This window comes from Cetorhinus maximus, chromosome 1, assembly GCF_964194155.1.
Source record: "Cetorhinus maximus chromosome 1, sCetMax3.hap1.1, whole genome shotgun sequence".
Lineage (NCBI taxonomy): Eukaryota > Metazoa > Chordata > Chondrichthyes > Lamniformes > Cetorhinidae > Cetorhinus > Cetorhinus maximus.
The window spans coordinates 134313012-134340620 of NC_135879.1; the positions used below are offsets into that span (position 1 = coordinate 134313012).

The following is a 27609-nucleotide window of genomic DNA, read 5'->3' on the forward strand; positions in this document are numbered from 1 at the left end:
TCCAGAATAGTATTGCATAAGGATGTGCATTTACAAATTAAACACAGCCTTCAGTAAAACACTATTAACTGTAACTCCAGCTGTACCTATATTAATAGCGGTCTCCTGCTTGTCTCCTGTCAGGATCCAAATTTTGATGTCTGCTTTGGATAATGTTTCTATGGTTTCAGGGACTTTGTCTTGTAGTCTATCTTCAATTGCTGTAGCTCCAAGCAACTGCAGATTCTATTAAAATTACATGAAAAGTAATTAGTAGCAGGACAAATAGATAAGCTTGTCAAAGGATTTATCTCAGAGATTATTGCACTAAGCGTAACCATATGGATATGAGGTTTTCATTTCTCAACAAACATGGAATTCCACATTGTTGAACCCACCTCACCTTAACCACACATTTTAACCACAGTTAGCAATGCTCCCTCACATGGCTCTACTAAAATCAGAGGGTTACACTTTTTATAGGTGAATGCCACCAATGTGACCTATAAATACTGTACAATACTGTAAATGGCAAAAAAAAGAGGTGATAAGGGCAATTAGGGGTGGGCAATAAATGCAGTAGTTATGATGATCTAGAATGCATTGCCTTAAAGGATAGTGGAAGCAGATTCAATAATAAACTTCAAAATGAAATTGGACAAATATTTGAAGGGCATAATTCACAAGGCTATGGAGAAAGACCAGGAGACTGGGGCTAATTTCAAAGTGTTGGCACATGCACAATGGGTTGAATGACCTCTTTCTGTGCTGTGTCATTCTATGAGTCTATCTTCTCCAAGACTCCTTGTAATTGTTGCTGGAGTTCACAATCTCCACAAGTTGTGTTCGACTGTACTTCAGGGGGTGAGCGCCCAAGTTTTTACCTGGAGCTTGAGCTGTCTGGTAGAAAATCTGTAAGACTGGCTTAAAAATTACTTGCCTATGTTTTAAGAGAGAGAAACAGGCCTTTAATTCAAAAAACACACAAACAAAAAAGTAAATGAAGGTGAATTCTACCCAAAATGTTAACCCATCTTTTCTCATCCGATAGTGGGACTGCTGTATATTTTTAGTAATTTACTGTTTTTAATAATACATTTATAATGATTAAAATCTTCAGTTTGTAAGTGCCCTATGTCATCGCATTACCTCATGGCTGATTTTTATTTTTGTTTTACATAGATAGGAGCCAATATTCTGAAATGATTTTTTCCCTGCACTTGTGTTCTAATTTTGACTTTGTAATCTCTACTGTTGATCAATGTTGCAAAACATTTCTGTATTTCTGTAAAAGCTAATTTACTTGTTCACTTAAGCAGTTAGGCCTAAAGAATAAAAAGCTTCCTTGACTAAAATTATAGTTTAGTCTTAATACTAGTCTTAAATGTACATTTTGGATAAATTTACTCAAAGAAGTGGTAAAATTATTTAACACATTTGAACAACAGCGCAAAGTTGTTTTTTCAGAAAATACAGAAACTCGAGTGACTTTGCCTTTATGAACCATTTCAACACTTAACCCCAATTAAAACAGGATAAATGTGTGTGCTTCTTTCTTATTCAGTCACGAGATGCGGGCATCGCTGGCCTAGGTAACATTTATTGCCCATCCCTAATTGCCCTTGTTCAGAAGGCATTTAAGAGTCAACCACGTTGCTGTGGGTCTGGAGTCACATGTAGGCCAGACAAGGTAAGGATGGCAGATTTCCTTCCCTAAAGGATATTAGTGAACCAGGTGGGTTTTTAAAACAATTGGCAATGGTTTCATGGTCATTGTCAGAATTTAAATTCCAGATTTTTATTGAATTCAAATTCCACCATCTGTGATGGTGATATATGAACACGGGTCCCCAGAGTATTACCCTGGGTCTCCAGAATGCTAGTCCAGTGAGGATACCAGTGAATACATCTTCATAGAGTCATTTAATTTTGAAGGACAGGAGAAGTTCTTTTAGCCCTTTGATCTTGCACAAGCTCTCTAAAAGAACCATTCACTTTATTCTTATTTCTCTTATCCTACCTCTCTTTTTTAACCTTTTTCTAAATATTTATCTGCTTCCCTGTTATGAAGTTATTATGTTTCTTTGAGAACATTCTACATGCTAACAATCATCTACAAGTTTTCTCCTAGCCTCATCCTTTATTCCTTTGGTGAGCTTAAATTTCATTTTCTTTTTTTTAAATTTCTGCCCCTTCATTACCAATTAACTCACTGACCATTAGATATAATTTTGTCCTATTTACTTTATCAAAACTCTTCATAATTTGGAACAGATATCAAAAGTCCCATTTACCAGCTTTAATGAAAGGATCTCCCCTGTTTCTCTAGTCCCTCCTCGTCACTAAAAGGTTCTGATATTTGGTATCATCATGGATGACTCCCTTCCACACCATCACTATGAACCTGACAATTCTTCCTAAATAACAGAATTGTTATAGTGTAGAAGGAGGCCTTTCGGCCCATCATGTCTGCACCAGCTCTCTGAGCATTTTAACTTGGTGCCAATCTCCTGCTTTTTCCCCATAACCCTGCACATTGTTTCTACTTAAATAATCATCCAATGCTCTTGAATGCCTCAATTGAACCTACCTCCACCACACTTCCAGGCAGTGCATTCCAAACCCTGACTACTCGCTGTTTGAAAAAGGTTTTTCTCACTTCGCATTTGCTCCTTTTGCAAAACACTTTAAACCTGTGCCCTCTGGTTCTCAATCCATTTATGAGCAGGAACAGTTTCTCTCTATCTACTCTGTCCAGACCCATGATTTTGAAAACTTCTATCATGTCTCCTCTCCAAGGAAAACAGTCCCAACTTCTCCAATCTTTCTTCATAACTGAAGTGTCTCATCCCTGGAACCATTCTCATAAACCTCTTCTGCACTCTCTCCAATGCATTCACATTCTTCCTATAGAGTGGTGCCCAGAACTGTACACAATACTCCAGCTGAGGTCTAACTAGTGTCTTATATAAGTTCATCATAACCTCCCTGCTCTTGTACTCTATGCCCCTATTAATGAAGCCTAGAATACTGTATGCTTTAGAAACCTCTCTCTACCTGTCCTGCCACCTTTAATAACCTATGTACATATACACCCAGGTCTCTCTGCTCCTGCATACCCTTTAAAATAGTATCTTTTATTTTATAGTGTCTCTTCATACTCTTTGTACCGAAGTGTATCATCTCACACTTCTCTGCATTGAACTTCAATTGCCACCTATCTGCCCACTCCACCAATGTGTCAATGTTCTTTTGAAGACCTACATTGTCCTCCTCACAATTTACAATTCTCCCAAGTTTTGTGTCATCCGCAAACTTTGAAATTGTCCCCTGCACGCCAAGATCTAGATCATTTATATATATCAGGAAAAGCAAGGTCCCAATACGGACCCCTGGAGAATTCCACTACAAACCTTCTACCAGCCCGAAAAATACCCATTAAGTGTTACTCTGTTTCCTATCCCTCAGCCAATTTTGTTACCTCTTCAAAAAACTCCAGACACGATTTTCCTTTAACAAATCCATGCTGACTCTTCCGAATCAATCCACATTTTGCCATGCGACAATTAATTCTATCCCGAATAATTGTTTCTAGAATTTTCTCCACCACCGGTGCCTAAAACTAGATAAAATATTCTAATTGTGGTCTAACAAATCATATATATAGGTTTAGCATTAGCTCGGTCTTTAAAATTAATGGACAATTTATAAAATATGCCATTTTTATAAGATGTAGCTGAACTCTTAATATCTCTCTGTTCCTTTAAAAGTTTCATCATTTAGTGTGCATGTCTCCTCCTTATTCTTATTCTTCCTCTCAGTGTATCACTTCACATTTTCTGCAGTCTCTTCCATATCATTTGTCTTCCAAATCTAACCTGCCTTTGTCTTCCTTGTGTTTCACACAGTTCGTGTTCTCTTTTTGCGTTATCAACAAATTTTAATATTGTGTCCTCATACTTAATTCTAGTTGATTTGTAAATGGAAGAGCAATGGTCCCAATAATGACCCCTAAGGGAAGCCATTGGTTACGTTTTTCCAGTCCAAAAGTTTCTTAACAATGACCCTTTAGAAAATTTCTTATTCATGCTTTCACAGTTCCTTTAATGCCTTGCCCCCTAATTATATCAACATGCCTATGAAGCCCATCTCACACACCTTTGAAAATCCAAATTCACATCATCTACTGGATTTCTTGTATCAAAACACTTAGTTCCTGAAAAAATACTCTTGAATTTGTCAGACACGACTTTGAAGATTCATGTGTTTGATTAATAAACCCATAACTTTCTAGATAAGCATTACTTCTATCCCTCATTATCTCAAGTAGCTTATCTAATATTAACATTAGCATAAATCTCATTGTTACATAAATATTCAATGTGATTAATTCACCGATGAAGTTATATATTGGAGGTAAATGTGTTTAACTTTGAAGACCCAAGTCTATTCTGTAAAAAGAAGTGTCAAGATGCCAATGGAGAGAGCAGGAGGGCATGCCAGGACCTGCAGAAGGCAGACCTAAAAATGAGGTATCAACCTGGTGAAGCTTTAACACGGAACTACTTGCATGCCAAACAGCATAAACAGCAAGTAAAAGACAGAGCTAAGTGATCCCATAACTAACGCATCAGATCAAAGCTCTGCATTCCTGCTACATCCAGTCGTGAATGGTAGTGGACAATTAAACAACTCATTGGAGGAGGAGGCTCCACAAATATCCCCATCCTCAATGACGGAGGAGCCCAGGACATCAGTGCAAAAGATAAAACTGAAGCATTTGCTACAATCTTCAGCCAGAAGTGCCAAGTGGATGCTCGGACTCCTCTGGAGGTTCCAGCATGCCAATTTTCAGCCAATTAGATTCACTGATATCAATAAATGGCTGAAGGCACTGGGTAGTGCAAAGGCTATGGGCTCTGACAATATTTTGGCAATAGTATTGAAGACTTGTGCTCCAGAACTTGCTGTGCCCCTAGCCAAGTTGTTCTAGTACAGCTACAACGCTGGCATCTACCCAGCTATGTGGAAAATTGCCCAGGTATGTCCTGTACACAAATCCAACCTGGCCAATTACCACCCCTCAGTCTACTCTCCATCATCAGTAAAGTAATGGAAGAGGCCATCAACAGTGCTATCAAGCAGCACTTGCTTAGCAATAACCTGCTCACTGATGCCCAGTTTGAGTTCCGCCAGGGTCACTCATCTCCTGACCTCATTACAGCCTTGGTTCAAGCATGAACAAAAGAACTGAACTCCCAAGTGAGGACATCAAGGCCACATTTGACCGAGTGTGGCATCAAGGAGTCCTAGCAAAACTGGAGTCAATGGGAATCGGGGTGGGGGGAGAATCTCTCCACAGGCTGGTGTCATGCTTAGCACAAAGGAGGATGGTTGTGGCTGTTGGAGGTCAGTCATCTCAGCTCCAGGACATCACTGCAGGAGTTCCTCAGGGTAGTGCCCTAGACCCAACCATCTTTAGCTACTTCATCAATGATCTTCCTTCCATCATAATGTCAGAAATGGAGATGTTTGCTGATGATTGCACCATTCGCGATTCTTCAGATACTGAAGCAGTCCATGTCCAAATACAGCAAGACCTGGGCAATATCCAGGCTTGGGCTGACAAGTAGCAAGCAACATTCACACCACACAAGTGCCAACAAGAAAAAATCTAACCATCGCCCTTTGATGTTCAATGGCATAATTATCACTGAAACCCCCGCCATCAACGTCCTGGGAGTTAGCATTGACCAGAAACTGAACTGGACTAGTCATATAAATACCGTGGCTACAAGAGCAGGTCAGAGGCTAGGAATCGTGTGACGAGTAACTCATCTCCTGACGCCCCAAAGCCTGTCCACCATCTACAAACGCAAGTCAGGAATGAGATGGAATACTCCCCACTTGCCTGGATGAGTGCAGCTCCCACAACACTCAAGAAGCTTGACACTGTCCAAGACAAAGCAGCCGCTTGATTGGCACCACATCCACAAACATTCACTCCCTCCACCACTGACGCACGGTAGCAGCAGTGTGTACCATCTACAAGATGCACTGCAGGAATTCACCAAGGCTCCTTAGGCAGCACCTTTCAAACCCATGACCGCTACCATCTATAAGGACAAGGGCAGCAGATATATGGGAACACCACCACCTGGAGGTCCCCCTCCAAGTCACTCACCATTCTGACTTGGAAATATATCGCTGTTCCTTCACTGTCGTTGGGTCAAAATCCTGGAACTCCCTTCCTACCAGCACTGTGAGTGTATCTACGCCATAGGGACTGCAGCGGTTCAAGACGACAGCTTATCGCCATCTTCTCAAGGGCAACTAGTGGCGGGATTTTCTACACCCGCCCGCTGCCGCATTCTTCTGGTCCCGCCACAAGTCAATGGACTTGTGGCTGGGGCGCCGCCTTGCCTGTGGCGGGGCCGGAAAATCCCGGCCTAGGAATGGGCAATAAATGCTGGCCCAGCCAGCGAAGGCCACAGCCCCCTGAATGAATAAAAAGAAACCACTTCAATTATGTTGATTTAGCTTTTTCTTACTTTTAAGGTTGATGGAACTGCCGTGTATGTATTCTTTTTTAATCTTTACTTTCTATTGATTATGTCAATTATGCGCTGGTGGACAATGTCATACAAGTATAAAAATGTGTGTCCAGTATCTGCAAATAATGCAAACTAATTGCTACATGAATCTAGATTTGATTTGAGGTAGATATCATGTCTTTACATAGTAATCAGAGGCCATGAAATTTCATAAATAATTTGCAACAAATCTTTTGATAGAAGTAATCAGTTAACAAAGCACTAAATTTTGTACATGTATTGATGAGTTAGTTAATCTGATAAAGGATCATTTATAAATAGCTATATATTTATATAAAAATTATGTCTGATTGTAGGAAAAGGATTAATAGTGCACTATATTTCATGCAGATGAAATATTGCAAGTACGTACAGACTTGCAGTTAAGTGGACCAGATCAAAATTGCCCAGGTGGTGTGAAAAGACTGCTCCAATTCACTGTGCACCTAGTGCTTTTAAAAATTGCTTCTTATTCAGACTCAAGCTCTGTTCTGGTAACAGGCCCTCATCCTACCATGCAACTTAAAGGCGCGTGGAAAATTTGGCCAATATAATGAAGGTGTAACTGGTACAAGTATATTGGTGGAAAACATATCATATCATATGGAAGATCTAAAAAAACAAAAAAAATGCATAATCGTCATAATTTAGAAATATGTTAGGGGTTACAAATTTCAGATATTGCTCACACTCTGAAAAGTATGCTATAATTCTACTGATGCACTGACAGTTATTTTATGTGAAAAATATTATTTTTACTATGATGTTGGATTAATCTAATTCAACTCCCGAGTAGTTTCTTCCCCCTAGTAAACCAATAAACTTTACTTTCTATGCTTTAATACTGCCACCTTCTGGCAAGTTTACTATTGGCCAAGTCAGAGTAATGTTTTTCAGAATATTTTTATGTCCATCTATTACTCCATCAGAATGATTTTTAATAATAACTGCAAGTTTTAAAACACGGAATACATATCTTTCAAAGCACAGAAATAAATAGTTTTGAAATGCTCAAAACAAATACATAATGTAATCCTAAATGCTACTACGTGCTTTATATTTAGTAAAACTATTGCCTTTAATCAATCAACATTCATTACTATGTTTTCTAGTCTTAAACTGGCAGATAGAGCTGAACTAGAAATATCTATAATATAATGTACAAAGATAACACCTATTCCTTCGTGAAATTTATTCCCAGTAATATCACAAAAGAAATCCTTCATCTACAGCCAGTTTTCTAATTGATTTTAAAAAGATTCATAGGCTGTGGATGTCACTTGCCCATTCCTAACTGCCCTTGAACTGATTGGCTTGCTCGGCTATTTCAGAGGGCAATTAAGAGTCAACCTGTGGGTCGGGAGTCACATATAGGCCAGTTGAGCTAAGGATGGCAGATTTCCTTCCCTAAAGAACATGAATGAACCAGTTGGGATTTTAATGACAATCGATCACCGTTACTGAGACCAGCTATCAATTCCGGTTTTTTTTGTTTTATGGACTGAATTTAAATTCCCCAAGCTGCTATTGCGGAATTTGAACCTCAGCCCCCAGAGCATTAGCCCAAACCTCTGGATTACTAGTCTAGTGCCATTACCACTATGCCACCATCTTCCCCACACCCCTCTCCCCGGGCTATTTGTTCATGGGATGTGGGCCAGCATTTATTGCTCATCCCTAATTGTCGTTGAGAAGGCGGTGATGAACCGCCTTCTTAAACCATGTGGTGCAGGTACACCTACAGTGCTGTTAGCGAGTTCCATGGTTTTCACCCAGCGACAGTGAAGGAACAGTGATATATTTCCAAGTGTGCGGCTTGGAGTGGAACTTGCAGGTAATGGCGTTCCCATGCATCTGCTGCCCTCATCCTTCTAGGCAGTAGAAGTCATGGATTTCGAAGGTGCTGTCAAAGGAGACTTGGTGAGATTCTGCAGTGTATCTTGTCAATGGTATAAACTGCTGTCACTGTGCGTCAATGATGGAGGGAGTGAATGGTGGATGGGGTGCCAATCAAGTGAGCTGCTTTACCCTGGATGGTATTGAGCTTCTCAAGTGTTGTTGGAGCTGTGTTCATCCAGGCAAGTGGAGAGTATTCCATCAGGCTCCTGACTTGTGCCTTGTAGATGGTGGACAGGCTATGAGGGGTCAGGAGGTGAGTTATTACTGCAGGGTTCCTAGCCTCTGACCTGCTCTTGTAGCCACAGTACTTATATGGCTAGCCCAGTTCAGTTTCTGGTCAATGGCAATCCCCAGGATGTTGATAGTGGGGGATTCAGTGATGGTAATGCCATTGAACGTCAAGGAGCGATGGTTAGATTCTCTCTTGTTGGAGATGGTCATTGCCTGGCACTTGTGTGGCATCAATGTTACTTGCCACTTATTAGCCCAAGCCTGAATATTGTCCAAATCTTGCTGCATATGGACACGGTATCGGAGGAGTTGCAAATGGTGTTGAACATTGTACATTCATCAGTGAACATCCCCACTTCTGAACTTATGATGGAGCCTGAAGAATGTTGGGACTAGGACACAACCCTGAGGAACTCCTGCAGTGATGTCCTTGAGCTGAGATGACTGACCTCCAAAAACCACAATCATCTTCCTTTGTGCTAGGTATGATTCCAACCGATAGAGAGTTTCCCCCGATTCCCATTGACTTCAGTTTTGCTAGGGCTCCTTTGATGCCAAAATCAGTCCAATGCTGCCTTGCTGTCAAGGGCAGTCACTCTCACCTCACCTTGGGAATTCAGCTCTTTTATCCAAAGAGTCATAAAGGTCCACAGCACAGAAGAAGGCCCTTCGGCCCATTAAGTCTGCACCGGTAAAACAAGTACCTAATTATTCTAATCCCATTTTCCAGCACTAGGCCCATAGCCTTGTATGCCATGGCATCACAAGTGCACATCCAAATACTTAAATGTTATGAGGGTTTCTGTCTCTACCATCCTTTCAGGCAGTGAGTTCCAGATTCCCACCACCCTCTGGATGAATAAATTCTTCCTCACATCCCCTCTAAACCTACTGCCCTTTACCTTAAATCTATGCCCCTTGATTATTGATCCCTCCACCAAGGAGAAAAGTTTCTTCCAGTCCACCCTATCTATGCCCCTCATAATTTTATAGAGCTCAATCATGTCCCCCCTCAATCTCCTCTGCTCCAGGGAAAATAACCCCAGTTTATCCAATCTCTCCTCATAACTAAAACTCTCCAGCCCAGGCAACATCCTGGTAAATCTCCTCCGCACTCTCTCTAGTGCAATCACGTCCTTCCTATAATGCGGATTCCAGAACGCAATACTCTAGCTGTGGCCTAACCAGCGTTTTATACAGTTCCAGCGTAACCTCCCTGCTATTATATTCTATGCCTCGACTAACAAAGGCAAGTATCCCATATGCCTTCTTATGTTTGGGTCAAGGCTGTAATGAGATCAGGAGCTGAGTGGACCTTGTGGAACCAAAACTGAGTATCAGTGAGCAAGTTATTGCTGAGGAAATGCTCCTTGATAGCACTGTCGACAGCACCTTCCATCACTTTGCTGCTGGTGAGAGAAAACTGATAGGGTGGTAATTGGTCAGGTTGGATTTGTCATGTGATTTGCGGACAGGACATACCTGAGTAATTTTCCACATTGCCAGGTAATTGCCAGTGTTGTAGCTGTACTGGATAAACCTGGTTACAGGTGTAGCTAGTTCTGGAGCACAAGTCTTCAGTACTATTGCCAGAATGTTATTAGCCTCATCTCAGTCCAAGGACACCGCTATAGGAGTTCCTCAGGGTAGTGTCCTAGGCCCAACCATCTTCAGCTGCTTCAACAATGACCTCTGGACAATCATAAGTCAAAAGTAGGGATGCTCATTGATGGTAGCACAATGCTCAGCATCATTGGCACTCCTCAAACACTGAAGCAGTCTGCGTCCATATGCAGCAAGATCTGGTCAACGTTGGAAATTCTGCGACAAGAATTCATCTCCTGACTCCTCAAAGTCCACCATCTACAAGGCACAAGTCAGGAGTATGATGGAATACTACCCACTTGCCTGGATGAGTGCAGTTCCAACAACACTCAAGAAGTTCAACATCATCCAGGAGAAGGCAGTCTGCTTGATTGGCACCCCATCCACCACCTTAAACAATCACTACCTCCACCACCAACGCACAGTAGCAGCAGTCTGTCCCATCTACAAGATGCACAGTAGCAACTCATCAAGGCTCCTTCGACAGCATCTTCCAAACACACGACTTCTGCCACCTAGAACTAGTGCACCAGATGCATGGGAAAACCATCACCTACAAGTTCCCTTCCAATCCTGACTTGCAACTATATTGCCATTCCTTCACTGCCACTCGGTCAAAATCCTGAAACTCCCTTCCTAACAGCACTGTACCTGTACCACGTGGACTGCATAGGTTCAAGGTGGCAGCTCACCACCATCTTTTCAAGGACAATTGGAGATGGGCAATAAAAGCTCACCTAGACAGTGATGCCCACATCTTGTGAATAAGTAAAAGAAATTTTCTCTGGAATGACAACGTTCACCTTTTCATACCATGTGCCGATTAGAACACAATGAAGACCAGTGATTTATATTCCATTCTGGTTATGGACTATAAATCACCTATAAATTATTAGATCTGCATTTTACCGATGACAGGACCAGAGGGGCTGCCTGCTCCAATTACCATAATTAAAGCCCTAAAGACCTAAATTGGGGCCATTTTATGGTGCGGCTGGTGTTTGGTCGACTGTGGGATAACACTCCTGCCCCATGTTGGGAGGCTGCCAGCTAAATGGAGGCAGCCTCCCAGTGGCAGTCCAGGGTGGGGCGCAGGCTTTAATCAAACGAAAAGGGGGCTGCGGGCAGAAAAAGCAACCTCTTAGGTCCCAATAGCCCCTGGATGGGTTACCCTGCTGACATTGGGTCCCATAATTTTCAATTTTTAAAAAAGTACCTCCTGCAGATCCCAAGTATCCTGCATTTCTCGTCAACGACCACCTCTCCTGGTGGCGCTGCTGAGGCTTCAGAGCTGAGCAACGTCTGATTGGGCTGGCACCATCAGGAGCCTGCCCGCCTCCCTTAATTGGATGGTGGGCCTGTAGGTAGCTAATTAGGAGACCGTCTGTGTTAAAATTGCCGAGCAGGTCCTGCTGCCGGCAAACGCAAGCTGCTTTTTACCTTGACATCGGGGTCCTGACAACACTCATAAAAATTATAAATTAGAAACAAGATCGCTGTCTTGAGAGCAATGTTTACTTCTCAGACACACACACAAAAAAAATTCTTGAAAATAGTGCTTTGCACGTCACCATGCCCAAGTGCAGCAACACCTGGTCAATGTTCCTGCATGCAGGAAATTTGCATGCACTCCACAGCTTTTTGAATTGTGGCCGCTGGTCACTATTATAATGTAGGAAATGCAGCAGTCAATTTATGCACAGTAAGGTTCCACAAACAACAATGTGATAACGGCCACATAATCTGCTTTTTGTGATGTTGGTTGATGGGTAATTATTGGCAGGACTCCTGAGGAGAACTCCTCATTCAATAAGATTTAACTTTTTCCAGGGTTTTAAAGTGGGATTAACAGCAGAGTAGAAGTTTTTGTTAATTCGTGATTACAAGGGAGATAGTAGTCTGTGGGTATCTCGATACCACATTTTATGGAGCAATGTAGGCTCATAATAACAACTGGATTTTCATGTTATTCTGCGCATGTCTGAACTATCAGCGTTGCTATCCAATTCAGTGGAGCGATGACGGTGAACGCAGCAAAATCTAGGCCAATGCCTCCAACAATGATGGACAATCTAATTTCCATGCATGGCTCTTGAGCAGCAAAGTGGAAAATGAATGTTGGCTTTTGCAAATAGAACAGTCAGGTTAGATCAGTGCAGGATCTATACTGACAAATGCGTAAAAGCCCGTGAAAACCAGAGAAATGAGAAAGTGGTGTGAATGACAGTGATTCTCTCAGTGCCCAAATTTACAGAGATGGGCGCTAAAGATTCAAAAGGTTGCAATAGAGTGTGACATCCCAGCCTTACTCAGAAACTAGCTTCAAATTATTTGGTGAGCTGTCAGGGATGATTCAGAGTGTAATCTGAATCTTGAAATTGATTCTCACTAAAATTTCTTATAGCACATTGAGGTCTTAAGACGACAAATAAGTTTGAATGTTCTCCACAATATTTCTCAACAGGATTTTCGGACGAGTCAAATGTTTATCCTAAGATAGACGTGCAAATGTTGTAGTGCATAAGGGTTGCAATCTGGCTATGTCTGCGTGGAGTTGATTGCCTTGTTCTGATAATTCAGTAACCAAAACGCAAAAACTGCAGAAATGTCACGAGTGCAGATATCCTTGCGTTGACTACAACTAACAGGCCATTTAGATACCAAGGGATGGGGTAAACATTTATAACTTTTTGTTGAGAAGATTAAAATACATCCCGATTTTTGGAGACTATGGTACCAGTAATGAGAAAAATCCCATTCTTTTCTGTTCTTACACTCAGGAATATGTTGGTAGCTCAGATACTTTGTCATCTTCTACACTCTGCGATTTCCGCCAGCTCCACTCTGCCAGTCCCAAAAGCTCCAGAGTGATTCCACCACCAAACACATCTTGCCCTGTCCTCCCCTTTCAACATTCTGAAGGGGTTGTTCCTTCCACAGCCCCCTGGCCCAGTCCTCAGTCACCCATAACAAGCCCTTCCTTCCCTAAGGCACCTTTCCATGCAAGTGTAGGAGATGTAACGCCTGTCCTTTCACCTCCTCTCTCTTCTCACCATCCAAGGCCCCAAGCACTCCTCCCAAATAAAACAGCGATTTTCTTGTACTCCTTTCAATTTAGTGTACTGTATTTGCTATTCACAATGTAGTCTCCTCTACACGGGGAGACCAAGTGTAGACTAGGTAACCGCTTTGTGGAACACCTCTGTTCAGTCCATAAGCATGACAGAGCTTCCGGTCGCTTGTCATTTTAATTCTCCACCTTGTTCCCATGCTGACCTTTCTGTTCATGGTCTGTTATGTGTTCCAGTGAAGCTCAACACAAGCTCGGGAAATAGCACTTTATTTTCTGGCTTGGCACTCTACTGCCTTCAAGACTCAACATAGAGTTCAATAACTTTAGACCATAACCTCTGCCTTCATCTCGTTCTGTTTTTTTTCTCCCTTTTTTTGTTTTTCTGGGTTGGTCTTGGCTTGTCTCTTTCTTTATCCCTTCACATTGCATTCAGATGGTTGCTATATTCATGCCTCATCTGAGCACAACCTTTGCTTCTTTACTATATCCATCCCCACTCTCTTTGGCTGTTGCATCATGAAATCTTTTGTTATTTAATCAGCCCTAACCTCCACCCTGCCTCAGACCTTCTCCTTTGTCCTTCCTGGCCCCTCCCCCCAGCTTAAAAACTCTTAGATTTCTATCTTTCTTCAGTTCTGATGAAAGGTCATCAACTTGAAATGTTAACTGTTTCTCTCCAGATGCTTCTTGACTTGCTGAGCATTTCTAGCTTTTTTTGATTTTACTCCAGATTTCCAGCATCATTTTTCATGAAAAGATGAATGGAAATAAGGTATGTTCAAAATCTGACCTTAGTTACACAACTCATGCACTAATTATTCATAATATCAAGTTTGTCAGTAACAGGGTCACTTATTTTTTTGGACTGGATGAAATCTGATAATGCTACAGCTGTAGCAGCCCATAACTACAAGGATGTGATACAGGGCTGCTTTTCACAGCTGGGGGAGAGCACGAATTCATGTGCTGAAAAGAAGCCCGCCCCGCAGCCATAACATGGTGTCGGTGGGTTAAACAGGCTGAGAGTGGGACTTCCGCGCCTCAGTGGGTGTAAGTCCCGCCCTCAAGAGCTGCCGAACAATCAGATTGGTCGGTAATACACTCAGTCCTAGAAACGTCAGAACAGAGTAGTGTGCGCTGCTGAGACTGAAAAAATGTCCATGAAGAAGGCAGCCATTGCATTCGGATGCAAGGGGGTCTTGGACAGGGAGGGATAAGAAGCCTAAGGAGGAGGCTGGGAGGGCTTGTTTTGGAGACCATGGTGGGAAGGAACAAAGGGGGGGGAATAATATCTTGCCTTGAAGAGCAAGTGGGAAACACCCCCTCCCCCCTCAATAATATTCTCCCCTTGCGTTACAAAAAATTTTTTTTTAAATCGGTTTGTCCACTCCCACCAACCATTTCCTGGCATGGGCAGTGTATCTTATGGGTCAACTGGCTTGTCAACAAGCTCAAACGATGATTAGTTATTTTTAAATGGCGGACGGGCTGCCAATTTCAGCGCCCGCCCATCGACCATGTTAAGGAGTTAAGGGGGACAGCTTGGGGCGGGGTGGGGGGGGTGGTCGTGACTTGCCACCCCTCACTTGGCTGGGGACTGTAACATGCAACCCATAATCACCAGTTGCTTGTGGCTCTCTTGTTAATGAAGAAAAAGAATACCCTCTTCATAAGCCATTAGAACAAGAAGTGTCTGAAATACTTACTTTTTCAATCAGTTCATAACTCTCTTCAAGTTTGAGTATCCTGTTTTGCAGTGCAGTAGAAGCACGATGGTATACTTCCAACCAATCTCGGTACATCGTCTCTGAAATCTCAGCAACAGTAAAACACAAGGTTCTCAAACCTGAAACAGTAAAATTCAATGTTATTATAATTCTAATGGAACAAGTAAAACCAAATATAAGCATGATAAAACAAGGACTTTCAGAACAAAAAAATTACTCAGCAGAGTATGGAAATGGAAGAATAGATTCCAATATAAAAGTGAGGGACAGTGCTGCAAATTCATTCTTTTCTATAAAGTCTTGGGAAATAGTTCCAATTTATAGTCAAAAACTCCTATTTGTTTTTATTATAATGTTCAGTTTCATCGAAACAATGAAAAGTGTTTTAAGTACATGCCATGAAGTTCATTATATCACTCAGCAACAAACTCGCCTCTCCTGCTTGGCCAAACCAGTCAGCTGGAATGCTGTCAGCTTTTGGTAATGAGCAGGCAATTAAAGAAACATTGCAGGCCTGACAATAGGCAGAACCAAATGAGAAATTTTAAGCACACAGATGTGACCACAACATGAATATCCTAGTCCATCATCTATCTCTAGATGATCAAGATTAATGTCTGACCTTTTCTCATACTACCAGATTAAGGCAGTTTTACCTTCTCCCATTTTTATCTACACTAGTTCTCCAGTTCACCAGCAGCAGAGCTTGCCGTTAGCTGCATGCAGAACGTAAGCCTGCCAGGACTCATTAACACCATTAGTCCCATGGATTTTCCGGGCTGCAAGTTTTTATAAAATTCTGGCCGGCTAGCATATAGTAAACTGCATGAAATTTGTGATTTGGGAAATGGCAGTACTACCATGGGTTCCCTGCAATGTAAAAGTGGCTTTAGTGTAAGCCAAGCTAAGACTGGTTTTTGATCAGCCTTTGGTGTGTTTAGCCAGATGTAAAAATGGCACCAATCAAGTTACCAGAACTTCTAAATGGCTCAAATGATGGCTCATGTGATCTTTGAATAGGTTTTTTTAATTCATTCATGGGATGTGGGCTTCAATGGCTGGGCCAGCATTTATTGCCCATCCCTAATTATCCTTGAGAAGGTGGCGGTGAGCTGCCTTCTTAAACTGCTGCAGTCCATGTGGTGTAGGTACACCCACAGTGCTGTTAGGAAGGGAGCTCCAGGATTTTTACTTAGCGACAGTGAAGGAACAGCGATATATTTCCAACTCAGGATGGTGAGTGACTTGGAGGGGAACCTCCAGGTTGTGATGTTCCCATTTATCTGCTGCCCTTGTCCTTATAGATGGTGGTGGTCGTGGGTTTGGAAGGTGATGTCTAAGGAACATTGGTGAATTCCTGCAGTGTATCTTGTAGATGGTACACACTGCTGCTACTGTGCATCGGTAGTGAAGGGATGTAATGTTTGTGGATGTGGTGCCAATCAAGCGGACTGCTTTGCCCTGGACGGTGTCCAGCTTCTTCAGTGTTATAGGAGCTGCACTCATCCAGGCAAGTGAGAAGTATCCCATCACATTCCTAACGTGTGCCTTATAGGTGATAGACAGGCTTTGATGAGTCAAGAGGTGAGTTACTCGTCACACGATTCCTAGCCTCTAACCTGCTCTTATGGCCACAGTATTTATATGGCTAGTCCAGTTCAGTTGCTGGTCAATGGTAACCCCCAGGATGTTGATAATGGGGGATTCAGTGATGGTAATGCCACTGAACATCAAGGTGCGATGGTTGGATTTTCTCTTGTTGGAGATGGTCATTGCCTGTGTCAATGACACGGCACCACTGGGTGGAGATTGTTGCGAATGCTTCAGCCTTATCTTTTGCACTGCTGTGCTGGGCTCCTCCACCATTTGAGAATGGGGATATTTGTGGAGCCTCCTCCTCCAGTGAGTTGTTTAATTATCCACCATTCACGACTGGATGTGGCAGGGCTGCAGAGCTTAGATCTGATTTGCTGGTAGTGGGATCACTTAGCTCTGTCTATCACTTAAGACCAAAAGACATAGGAGCAGAAATTAGGCCCTTCGGCCCATCGAGTCTGCTTCGCCATTCAATCATGGCTGATAAGTTTCTCAGCCCCATTCTCCCGCCTTATCCCCGTAACCTTTGATCCCCTTACCAATCAAGAACCTATCTATCTCCGTCTTAAATACACTCAATGACCTGGCCTCCACAGCCTTCTGTGGCAATGAATTCCATAGATTCACCACTCTCTGGCTAAAGAAGTTTCTCCTCATCTCTGTTCTAAAAGGTCTTTCCTTTACTCTGAGGCTGTGCCCTTGGGTCCTATTCTCTCCTACTAACGGAAACATCTTCCCCATGTCCACTCTATCCAGGCCTTTCAGTATTCTGTAAGTTTCAATCAGATCCCCCCTCATCCTTCTAAACTCCATTGAGTATAGGCCCAGAGCCTTCAAACATTCCTCATATATTAAGCCTTTCATTCCCGGGATCGTTCGTGTGAACCTCCTCTGGACCCTCTCCAGGACCAGAACATCCTTCCTGAGATAGGGGCCCAAAATTGCTCACAATATTCTAAATGTGGTCTGACCAGAGCCTTATAAAGCCTCAGCAGCACATCCCTGCTTTTATATTCTAGTCCTCTCGAAATAAATGCCAACATTGCAATTGCCTTCCTAACTACCGACTCAACCTGCAAGTTAACCTTAAGAGAATTCTGGACTAGGACTCCCAAATCCCTTTGCACTCCAGATTTCTGAATTTTCTCCCCATATAGAAAACAGCCTATGCCTCTATTCTTCCTACCAAAGTGCATGACCTCACATTTCCCCACGCTGTATTCCATCTGCCACTTCTTCGCCCATTCTCCTAACCTGTCCAAATCCTTCTGCAGTCTCCCCGCCTCCTCAATACTACCTGTCCCTCCACCTATCTTTGTATCATCTGCAAACTTAGCCAGGATGCCCTCAGTTCCTTCATCTAGATCATTAAGGTATAAAGTGAAAAGTTGTGGTCCCAACACTGACCCCTGGAGAACTCCACTTGTCACTGGCCGCCATCCTGAGAAGGACCCCCTTATCCCCACTCTCTGCCTGCTGCCAGATAGCCAATCTTCTATCCATGCTAGTATCTTGCCTCTAACACCATGGGCTCTTATCTTACTGAGCAGCCTCCTGTGCGGCACCTTGTCAAAGGCCTTCTGGAAGTCCAAGTAGATAACATCCATTGGCTCTCCTTTGTCTAACCTACTCGTTACCTCCTCAAAGAATTCTAACACATTTGTCAGGCATGACCTCCCCTTGATGAAACCATGCTGACTTTGCCCTATTTTACCATGCACTTCCAAGTATTTTGAAATCTCATCCTTAATAATGGACCCTAAAATCTTACCAACGACCGAGGTCAGGTTAATCGGCCTGTAATTTCCCGTCTTCTGCCTTACTCCCATCTTAAACAAGGGGATTACATTAGCGATTTTCCAGTCCTCTGGGACCCTCCCTGACTCCAGTGATTCCTGAAAGATCACCACTAACGCCTCCACTATCTCTTCAGCTATCTCCTTCAGAACTCTGGGGTGTAATCCATCTGGTCCAGGTGATTTATCAACCTTCAGACCTTTCAGTTTTCCTAGCACCTTCTCCTTGGTAATGGCCACCATACTCACCTCTGCCCCCCGACTCTCTTGTCCTCTGTTGGTCTTTGTAGGCTTCTCAATCCCCTGGTCTTTGTAGGCTACTCAATCCACTGCTCTTCGCCGCATTGTATGCTTTCTCTTTAGCTTTTATGCTGTCCCTGACTTCCTTTGTCAGCCATGGTTGCCTCGTCCTCCCTTTAGAATGCTTCTTCTTCCTAGGGATGAATTTTTTCTGTGTCTCCCAAATTACTCTCAGAAACTCCTGCCATTGCTGTTCCACTGTCTTTCCTGCTAGGCTCATCTCCCAGTCAATTCTGGCCAGCTCCTCCCTCATGCCTCTTTAGTTGCTTTTATTCAACTGTAATACCGTTACATCTGATTCCAGCTTTTTCATCTCAAATTGCAGGGTAAATTCTATCATATTATGGTCACTTCCTCCTAAGGGTTCCTTCACCTTAAGCTCCCTTATCAAATCTCATTACACATCACTAAATCTAGAATTGCCCGTTCCCTAGTGGGCTCCACCACAAGCTGTTCCAAAAAGCCATCTCGTAGACATTCCACAAATTCCTTTTCTTGGGATCCACTACCAACCTGATTTTCCCAGTCTATCTGCATATTGAAATCCCCCATGATCACTGTAACCTTGCCTTTCTTACATGCCTTTTCTATCTCTTGGTGTATCTTGAGCCTCACATCCTGACTACTGTTCAGAGGCCTGTACATAACTCCCATTATGGTTTTTTTACCTTTGCGGTTCCTCAACTCTACCCACACAGATTCTACATCATCTGACCCTACGTCATTTCTTGCTATCGATTTAATTTCATTTCTTACTAACAAAGCAACCCCATCCACTATGCCAACCTGCCTATCTTTTCGATAGGATGTGTATCCTTGGATATTTAGCTCCCAGTCCTGATCCCCTTGCAGCCATGTCTCCGTGATGCCCACCACATCATACCTGCCAATTTCAATCTCCGCCACAAGCTCATTTACCTTATTTCGTATACTGCATGCATTCAGATACAACACATTCAGTCCTATATTTCCCGTCCCCTTTCTCATTGTCGTCCCCTTATCTGATGTGCTTGAAGTTAGATTCCTAGCCCTTTCCAAACACTCTGTCCTATTTTGTGTTCTGGGGACTTTAATAGCCTCTCCAAGGCTCTCCTTTCATTTCAGTTTTTTTCATAATTTTCCATGAAGTTGAATCCACCCACCCACACGCTAACCTGCTGCTTTGCTTCCCATTAGTCATACTTCTTGGAGTTTTACCCTTCCCTCCCCACCCCCACTTTCTAATTTAAAGTCCTGTTGATCACCCTATTTACCCTTTTCACTAGAACATTGGTCCCAGATCGGTTCAGGTGGAGACTGTCCCAACGGTACAGATCCCTCCTGTTCCAATACTGATGCCAGTGCCCCATGAAATGGAACCCCTCTTTCCCGCACCACTCCTTTATTCACGTGTTTACTTCCCTTACTCTCGCATCCCTACGCAAATTTGCACATGGCTTAGGTAGTAATCCGGAGATTATAACCCTTGAGGACCTGTTCTTTAATTTAGTTCCTAGTTCCTGATAAACCCCAAACAGGTCCTCTTTCCTAGTCTTACCTGTGTTATTTGTCCTGACGTGGACAACAACTGGATCCTCCCCCTCCCTTTCCAATATCTTTTCGAGCCGGTCAGAGATGTCCCTCACCCTGGCACCGGGCAGGCAACATAACATGCGGGACTCTCGATCCTGCTTACAAAGGATGCTATCAACTCCCCTAATTATAGAATCCTCTACAACTACCAGTTGTCTTTTTGCTCCCCCCTCTTGAATGGCCTCTTGTGCCACGGTGCCGTGGCTCATCCTCCCTACAGCCCTGTTCCTCAACCACACAGGCAGCAAGTACCTCGCACCTGTTGGACAAGGTCAAGAGCTGAGGCTCCTCTGTTCCTGAACATAGGATCCCTCTACATGCCTCACTTGCAGTCACACCCTGCTGACCCTGACAACTGACCGAGCTTGAGGTACTTAATCTACCAGGTGTGACTGCCTCCTGAAACAAAGCGTCCAGGTAACTCTCCCCCTCCCGGATGTGCCGCAGCATCCAGAGCTCGAACTCCAGCTCATCAATTCTGAGCCAGAGTTCCTCCAGCAACCAACACTTGCTGCAGATGTGGTCACTGTGGCTCGCAATGAGATCTGCCAGCTCCCACATCATACAGCTACAGCACATCACCTGCCCAACCATCTCGACTTAGATAATTAATTTATTAATTAGCTTTGCAGAGTTTTTTTCCCCAAATTTGGTGGGTGCAGATTTCCTACCAACCAATCAGGTCACAGCTTTCCTGTGATGTCACTTTTTCAGTTTTGGCTTCAGTTACTCTGTGCCCCGAGGTCACCGCTCTGGTGCTTCTCCCTCTGAGTCTGCTCCCTGAAGACAAGGCCGCGCATCCCCGAGGTAAGCTAGATTTATACTCACCGCTCCGGTGCTCCTCTTTCCAAGTCTGCTCCCAGGATTTACTCACCAATCAGCTGCTTTTTCTTTAAAATCCGCTTTCAGAAGAGTGTCCCTCACAGTTCTGGTGCACTCCTGAAGGCACTGGCTCTTCCTCTCTCTCTTTTTTTTTAGGTTTGAGAAGGGAGGGAGGGATGGAAACAGTACAGCAATGTAACATTTGGGGCTATTCCGTTCTTTGAAAGTGGGTCCTCCTCAATTCCCTCCTGAGTCGCGGTGTCTTCTCCCAGAATGCTTCAGTCACTTCTCACTAGCGCCCTCTTTTGGATGCTCTTCCTCCTGTTGAGTGCAAGAGTCCTTCTCCTTCATTTCCTCCTGAGTCGCGGTGGCTTCTCCCAGAATGCTTCAGTCACTTCTCACCAGCACCCTCTGTTGGATGCTCTTCCTCCTGTTGAGTGCAAGAGTCCTTCTTCTCTATTCCCTCCTGAGTCACAGTGGCTGCGGTGACTTCTCCCAGAATGCTTGTCATTTCTCACCAGCGCCCTCTGTTGGATTGTTGCTTAAGTTGTTTGGCATGCAAGTAGTCCTGTTTTATAGCTTCACCAGGTTGACACCTCATTTTTAGGTATGCCTGGTGCTGCTCCTGGCATGCCCTCCTGCACTCTTCAGTGAACCAAGGCTTGATGGTAATGGTAGAGTGGGGGATATGCCGGGCCATGAGGTTACAGATTGTGTTTGAGTACAATTCTGCTGCCAATGGCCCACAGTGCCTCATGGATGCTCAGTCTTGAGTTGCTAGATCTGTTCGAAATCTATTCCATTTGGCATGGCGGTAGTACAACACAACACGTTGAAGAGTATCCTCAATGTTAAAATGGGACTTCATTTCCACAAGGACTGTGCAGTGGTCACTCCCAGCAATACTGTCATGGACAGATGCATCTGCGGCAGGCAGGTTGGTGAGGATGAGGTCAAGTATGTTTTTCCCTCTTGTTGGTTCCTCACCACCTGCCGCAGACCCAGTCTAGCAGCTATGTCACTTAAGACTCAGCCAGTAGTGGTGCAACCAAGCCACTCTTGGTGATGGACATTGAAGTCCCCCAGCCAGAGTACATTCTGCACTCTTGCCACTCTCAGCGCTTCTTCCAAGTGGTGTTCAACATGGAGGAGCACTGATTCATCAGCTGAGGGAGGTAGGTGGCAATCAGCAGGTTTCCTTGCCCGCGTTTGACCTGATGCCATAAGACTTCATGGGGTCCGGAGTCAATGTTGAGAACTCCCAGGGCAATTCCCTCCCGACTAGATACCACTGTGCAGCTACCTTTGGTGGGTCTGTCCTGCCGGTGGGACAGGACATATCCCCCCACCTCCCCATAGAAGTTCCCAGGTAAGGATTGCATGTCAATTGCTTGGGAAGTCCAAACTTCCTTTGGGCAATTGCCCTGCGCTGGGTAACATCCGAAAATGTGATTTAAATCGCAAAGATCGGATGGTTCCGATAGTTACTCAGAAAACGTCACAAGAATTAAAACCACTTCTAGCTTTTGGGTAACTTTAGCACCGACCCACAGGGCTCTCCCCACCCACCTGACACACTACGAGGCTCCTACCCACCCCCCCCCCACCAACTAGCCCCCCACCACAGGACTACCCCTCCCCCCACCCCCACCACCCCCCATCTGCCCTCTCCTCCAGGCTCAAACCTCCCTCTCTCCAAGGCCCGACCTGACTCCCCACAACTCCCTGAAATTCTACCCACTTACTTTATACACTCATCTTCTCCTTGGCTTGTCCAAGTGGCTGGACCATTAAACTTGCCTGCTTTGCAGCAGCTAATGCTGTGGAAAAGGGGGCGTGGCTTACTTACATTTTCGCCTTCCGAACACCTTCGGTCTGTTCTCAAGCATGATCCAGACCTCCCTGACGCTTGCCATTTCAACACACCACCCTGTTCTCATGCCCACATGTCCGTCCTTGGCCTGCTGCAATGTTCCAGTGAAGCTCAACGCAAACTGGAGGAACAGCACCTCATCTTCCGACTAGGCATTTTACAGCCTTCCGGACTGATCATTGAGTTCAACAACATTAGATCATGAACTCTCTCCTCCATCCCCACCCCCTTTCCGATCCCCCTTTTTTCCAATAATTTATATATACTTTTCTTTTCCCACCTATTTCCATTATTTTTAAATGTATTTCGATCCATTGTTTTATCTCTACCTTTTAGCCTTTTTCGATCCCTTCCTCCCACCCCACCCCCACTAGGGCTATCTGTACCTTGCTCATCCTGCTTTCTACCCTTAATGTCACCATTAGCACATTCCTTAGCTAATATCACCACCCTCAACACCTCTTTGTCATTTTATCTATGACATCTTTTGGTTATCTCCACCTATCACTGGCCCTCTATCCAGCTCTACTTGTCCCACCCCCACCTTAAATCAGCTTATATTTAACCTCTTTTCTATTTTTCCTTAGTTCTGTTGAAGAGTCATATGGACTCGAAATGTTAACTGTATTCCTCTCCGCAGATGCTGTCAGACCTGCTGAGTTTTTCCAGGTATTTTTGTTTTTGTTTTTGTTTTGGATTTCCAGCATCCGCAGTTTTTTGCTTTTACATTTCACTGAGCTGCCCTCAACTGTAGGCCTCAGGAATCTGCTGCGCTACACAGGTCTCCCCTGGCTTGAGTTGGAAGGTCGGGCACGATAGGAGCGGCTAGATTTCAAGGTAAGTAATTACGAGCAGAGTGGAAATCCAACTCAATTTATTTGCCTGGTGGAACAGTGGCTCCTTGAAAATTAACATGGAACCCATTTTTGGTGTTTTCTGAACTGTATAAAGGAGGCTGTAAGAGGCCATCCTGTGTATGTGAGATAATAGCAGCACAGCAGCTCTCAGCTGAGACAGCCAGGAGCACCCCAAAGAACTCAGACATCAGAGGGGGTTTCTGTCTGTCGCTGAGAGTCAAAGAGGAAGGTACTAAAAAATATAAACTGCCATTCTGCCGAAAGAGTCCAGACAATCTTCAAGCTCCGTAGCCACAGAACTAGTGAGGATCAAGAACCCTCTCTCTCCCAAAACCGGCTTGACCTGCTGAGTCCACCTGAAAAAGGCAAACACCGACTAGTTGACTGCAGATGCCATCACAGCTGCTAAACCGAACCTCAAGTTTCAACCCCTTCACTTCGGAAAGAAGGAACCCAAGCAACAGGCCCACAACAATACCTCACAGCGGTTGATCTGAAATATCATTTTTAGGTATCTTTTTATCTTTATCTGCTTTTAATCTTTTTATCTGTATTTTAGTCAATGACTTTATCATTTACATATAAGTAACTTTCAGCAACAGTTTTTGCATAAACTTGCTTAGAACTAAAGCTTGTTTGCTGGGTTATTTTCAAATTGAACCACTCATATTAAAAGGGGCACACACACACTTAGCTCACGAACCACTTTGAGGAAACGCTTTCACGTGATCGTGACATGTTAAACTGTATTGGCATTTAACCAAGGAATTCTTTGCTTTCTTCGGGCATGATGATTTGTACCTCACTCTTTGGCGGCCCACAAAAATGGCATTGGGAACCAATAGCAGGAGAATATGTCCCAGAATTTTATAGATGCCAATCTTTCAGATCAGGCAGAGGATCCTTGCAAGGCGCTCATGCAAGGAAGCCACCCAAAACAGTAGGTGGAGACATGTGGCAGGAGATGGCAGTTTCAGCAAGAGCCAACTCTCTCAGACTCAAACAGATCAGAGCCAGAAGTTTGGCGAGATGACTAAGTCAACCAAGGTAAGAAGAGAACTGCTACCAGCACACTTACACTTTGGTATCGGTGGATTTGTTTCACTGAACATATTGATCCCAGCGGATTCCTATTGTGCTATGGTTCAATGGATCTGCTGCTGGAATCACTGGAATTCACACCATGAGCACTACTTATAAAAGGCGCCACTGTAACACCAACAATTTTGGACTTTGCAGCATTCTTCTAGCAACTGTTCTTTTGATTACACTTGCGAATTGCCACTTGGGAATTCCTTTCAGATGTATACCATCACCTACTGATGTTACTAGTGTCAGGGGAAAAGCTACCAAGCCATACCATGGACAATGTGGATTGGCAGGCCTATGGGAGATAACCTGGTCCTCAAACTATATCAACTTCCAGGGATGGCAAAGGATAATGGAACAGGGCTTCCTTAGACAAGCAAAGTTAAAGGTGGAGCAGTTCAAGATTCTTCTTTGCTGCTGCTTTACTCTACTTTGCTCCCTTCTATAATCCTCCCTCTCCTCCTCCACCAAGATGGCAAGTAATAAACCATTACCAAGCAAAATGCTGCTTGACTGTGTCCTTGTACTATGAGTGGGTTAAAAAATGGGCTGGCAACCAAAGACACCCTCATTCTAGCATTTTGGAATATAGCTTAATACCTCCTCAACACCTCCACGCCCCCAAAACAAATTTTCTAAAGATGCAGACAAACATGAGAAATGGAGAAGAGTTTCCAATGCTGTAAAAATCCTTTATTTCCACTGGTCTGGTTGGTTGCTGAGAAGGCTGTGCCTCATTTACATGCATTTGATGATGTCCAATGGGTGGCACACAGCCCAGGAACTGTGATTCCTTAAGCCAATGAACTCATCAGCAAGGTCTGCGCTGGTGAAGGGGCAGGTGCAACACCTGGAACCTCCCACTTGGACCAGAAACTTCATGGGGGCAGAACACAAGTGAAACATGTCTCATCAACATTTACAAGCTCCTAAGCTGATTTCAGTGCCTTTGCATTCTAAACTTGGCAATAAATGCAGATTTACAGAGCCATATTGAACAATAATTTGAATATTAGCTGTTTTACCAATTATTCAGTCTGTAAATGATTATATTCATAACTGTGCAGGTCAATTAGACTTGATTTATGCTGTGGTTATATACAAAACCCTACTTTGATAATCCAATAGCCTTCAGTTTCCAACCGCATAAACATGTATTTGAGATGATAAACACCAGGTTTTTCTTTGCAGCTGAAATGATTGTGCAAGACAATAATTTTAGCTTCAATACTTCATTCCAATAAATTGCATTTCATAATTACAAATTCAGAGTTTTAGTTATCATTAAAACCAAATACTTCTGCTTGGATTTAAAGCTGGCAACAGCTGAATTATTTAGTCTGTCTGATATTCCCTTGGATTCTTACTTTAATGAATATTTCCAGCAGTCACTCAAAGATCAGGGCGCAAATTAGCTTTGGCCTTTATGCAGTGGAACAGGTGGCTGGAATTCAGCTAGTAGCATAGTTTAACCTCACAGCTCCGTTTATTTACAGATTGTCAGATTTATAATACAAACAGGTGCTTGGCTCTCATTTGCAGCTGGTGTATTTGAAATGCTTTCAATGACATCAAAGTCTAGGTTTTCCTCATAGCACTGGCTATGCACCATTCATTTTAATGTATCACCACTGGTATCACTGTCAAAAATCTTAGGTCTAAGGGTGCACTCACAGTATGTTTGTACATCTAGTGCAAATGCAGCTTAAATCCATAGTTAGGGTCTGATGTACACCTGAGAATAGAGCAGTCAGATGCTCTGGAGGAGTTAGTCTTACTCCACTTTGTTTCAGCTCTAGTTTAGGCCTTTTTATCTCTAAAACTGTTTGGTATGAACAGTAAACTTGCAGCGTGTATACACACCAAAGCTGCAAACTTCTATACCTTCAAAGTAGACAGCAAAATTGCATAACTACCACTTATTGGACACAATGACCAAATGCCTTGTTTAGCATATTGGCCTGGAGTTTCTGCTAGGGGCATAATATGTGCCCGGAATACTCTGGGAACTGTAAAAATTATACTGAGTTGGAGTTGCATTCAGGATTTTACTCAAATTTATTGATACAAACTCAAACCATAAAATCTCCCAATAATCTGCTTGATCGGCCAATGATTGTTTGGAACATGGCCAATGGGGCCTCAAGATTAAAGAATTAAAATAGTTTAAACTGAACTTTTTTTAAACAATTTGTTTATCACTGGGCAGGTCAGCATTTATTGCCCATGCATAATCGTACTTGGGAAGGTGGTGGTGGGCTGCCTTTTTGAACCACTGCAGTCCATAGAGTGTAAGTACACGCTGTTAGGGATGGAGTTTCAGGATTTTGACCCAATGGCAGTGAAGTAACAATGATATAGTTGCAAATCAGGATACTGTGTAACTTGGACGAAATTTATAGGTAGTGGCATTCCCATGCACCTGATGCCCTTGTTCTTTTCTGTGGTAGAGATCACAGGTTTAGAAGGTGAAGCTGTTGCAGATAAAGGAAGAGGCCAATCAGGGGTTTCAATTAAGCGCTGATCACAGGCCTTATGTACCACCGATAGGCTAAATGATTGAATTTGAGTTCATTTAAAAGGAATCTAAAATAATT

The 27609-nt window shown here is 43.4% G+C and overlaps 1 protein-coding gene and 1 long non-coding RNA gene across 7 annotated transcripts in view; both read right to left on the reverse strand.

Moving 5' to 3' along the window:
• LOC144683762 (uncharacterized) overlaps window positions 1–27609 on the reverse strand; it is a 1025508-nt gene that overhangs the window by 692619 nt on the left and 305280 nt on the right. The window lies entirely within an intron of this gene.
• The window catches only part of atp8a1 (ATPase phospholipid transporting 8A1), a 488126-nt gene that overhangs the window by 196206 nt on the left and 264311 nt on the right, over window positions 1–27609 (reverse strand). For all 6 annotated transcript variants that reach the window (XR_013577307.1, XM_078546849.1, XM_078546831.1 and 3 more), the window contains 2 exons: window positions 15087–15226; window positions 87–225 (listed from right to left, as the gene is read on the reverse strand). Coding sequence is in view for 5 of the 6 variants with exons in the window: in XM_078546849.1 (XP_078402975.1) it covers window positions 87–225; window positions 15087–15226 (279 nt within the window). In the remaining variant the exon portion in view is untranslated. The remainder of the gene's footprint in view (window positions 1–86; window positions 226–15086; window positions 15227–27609) is intronic.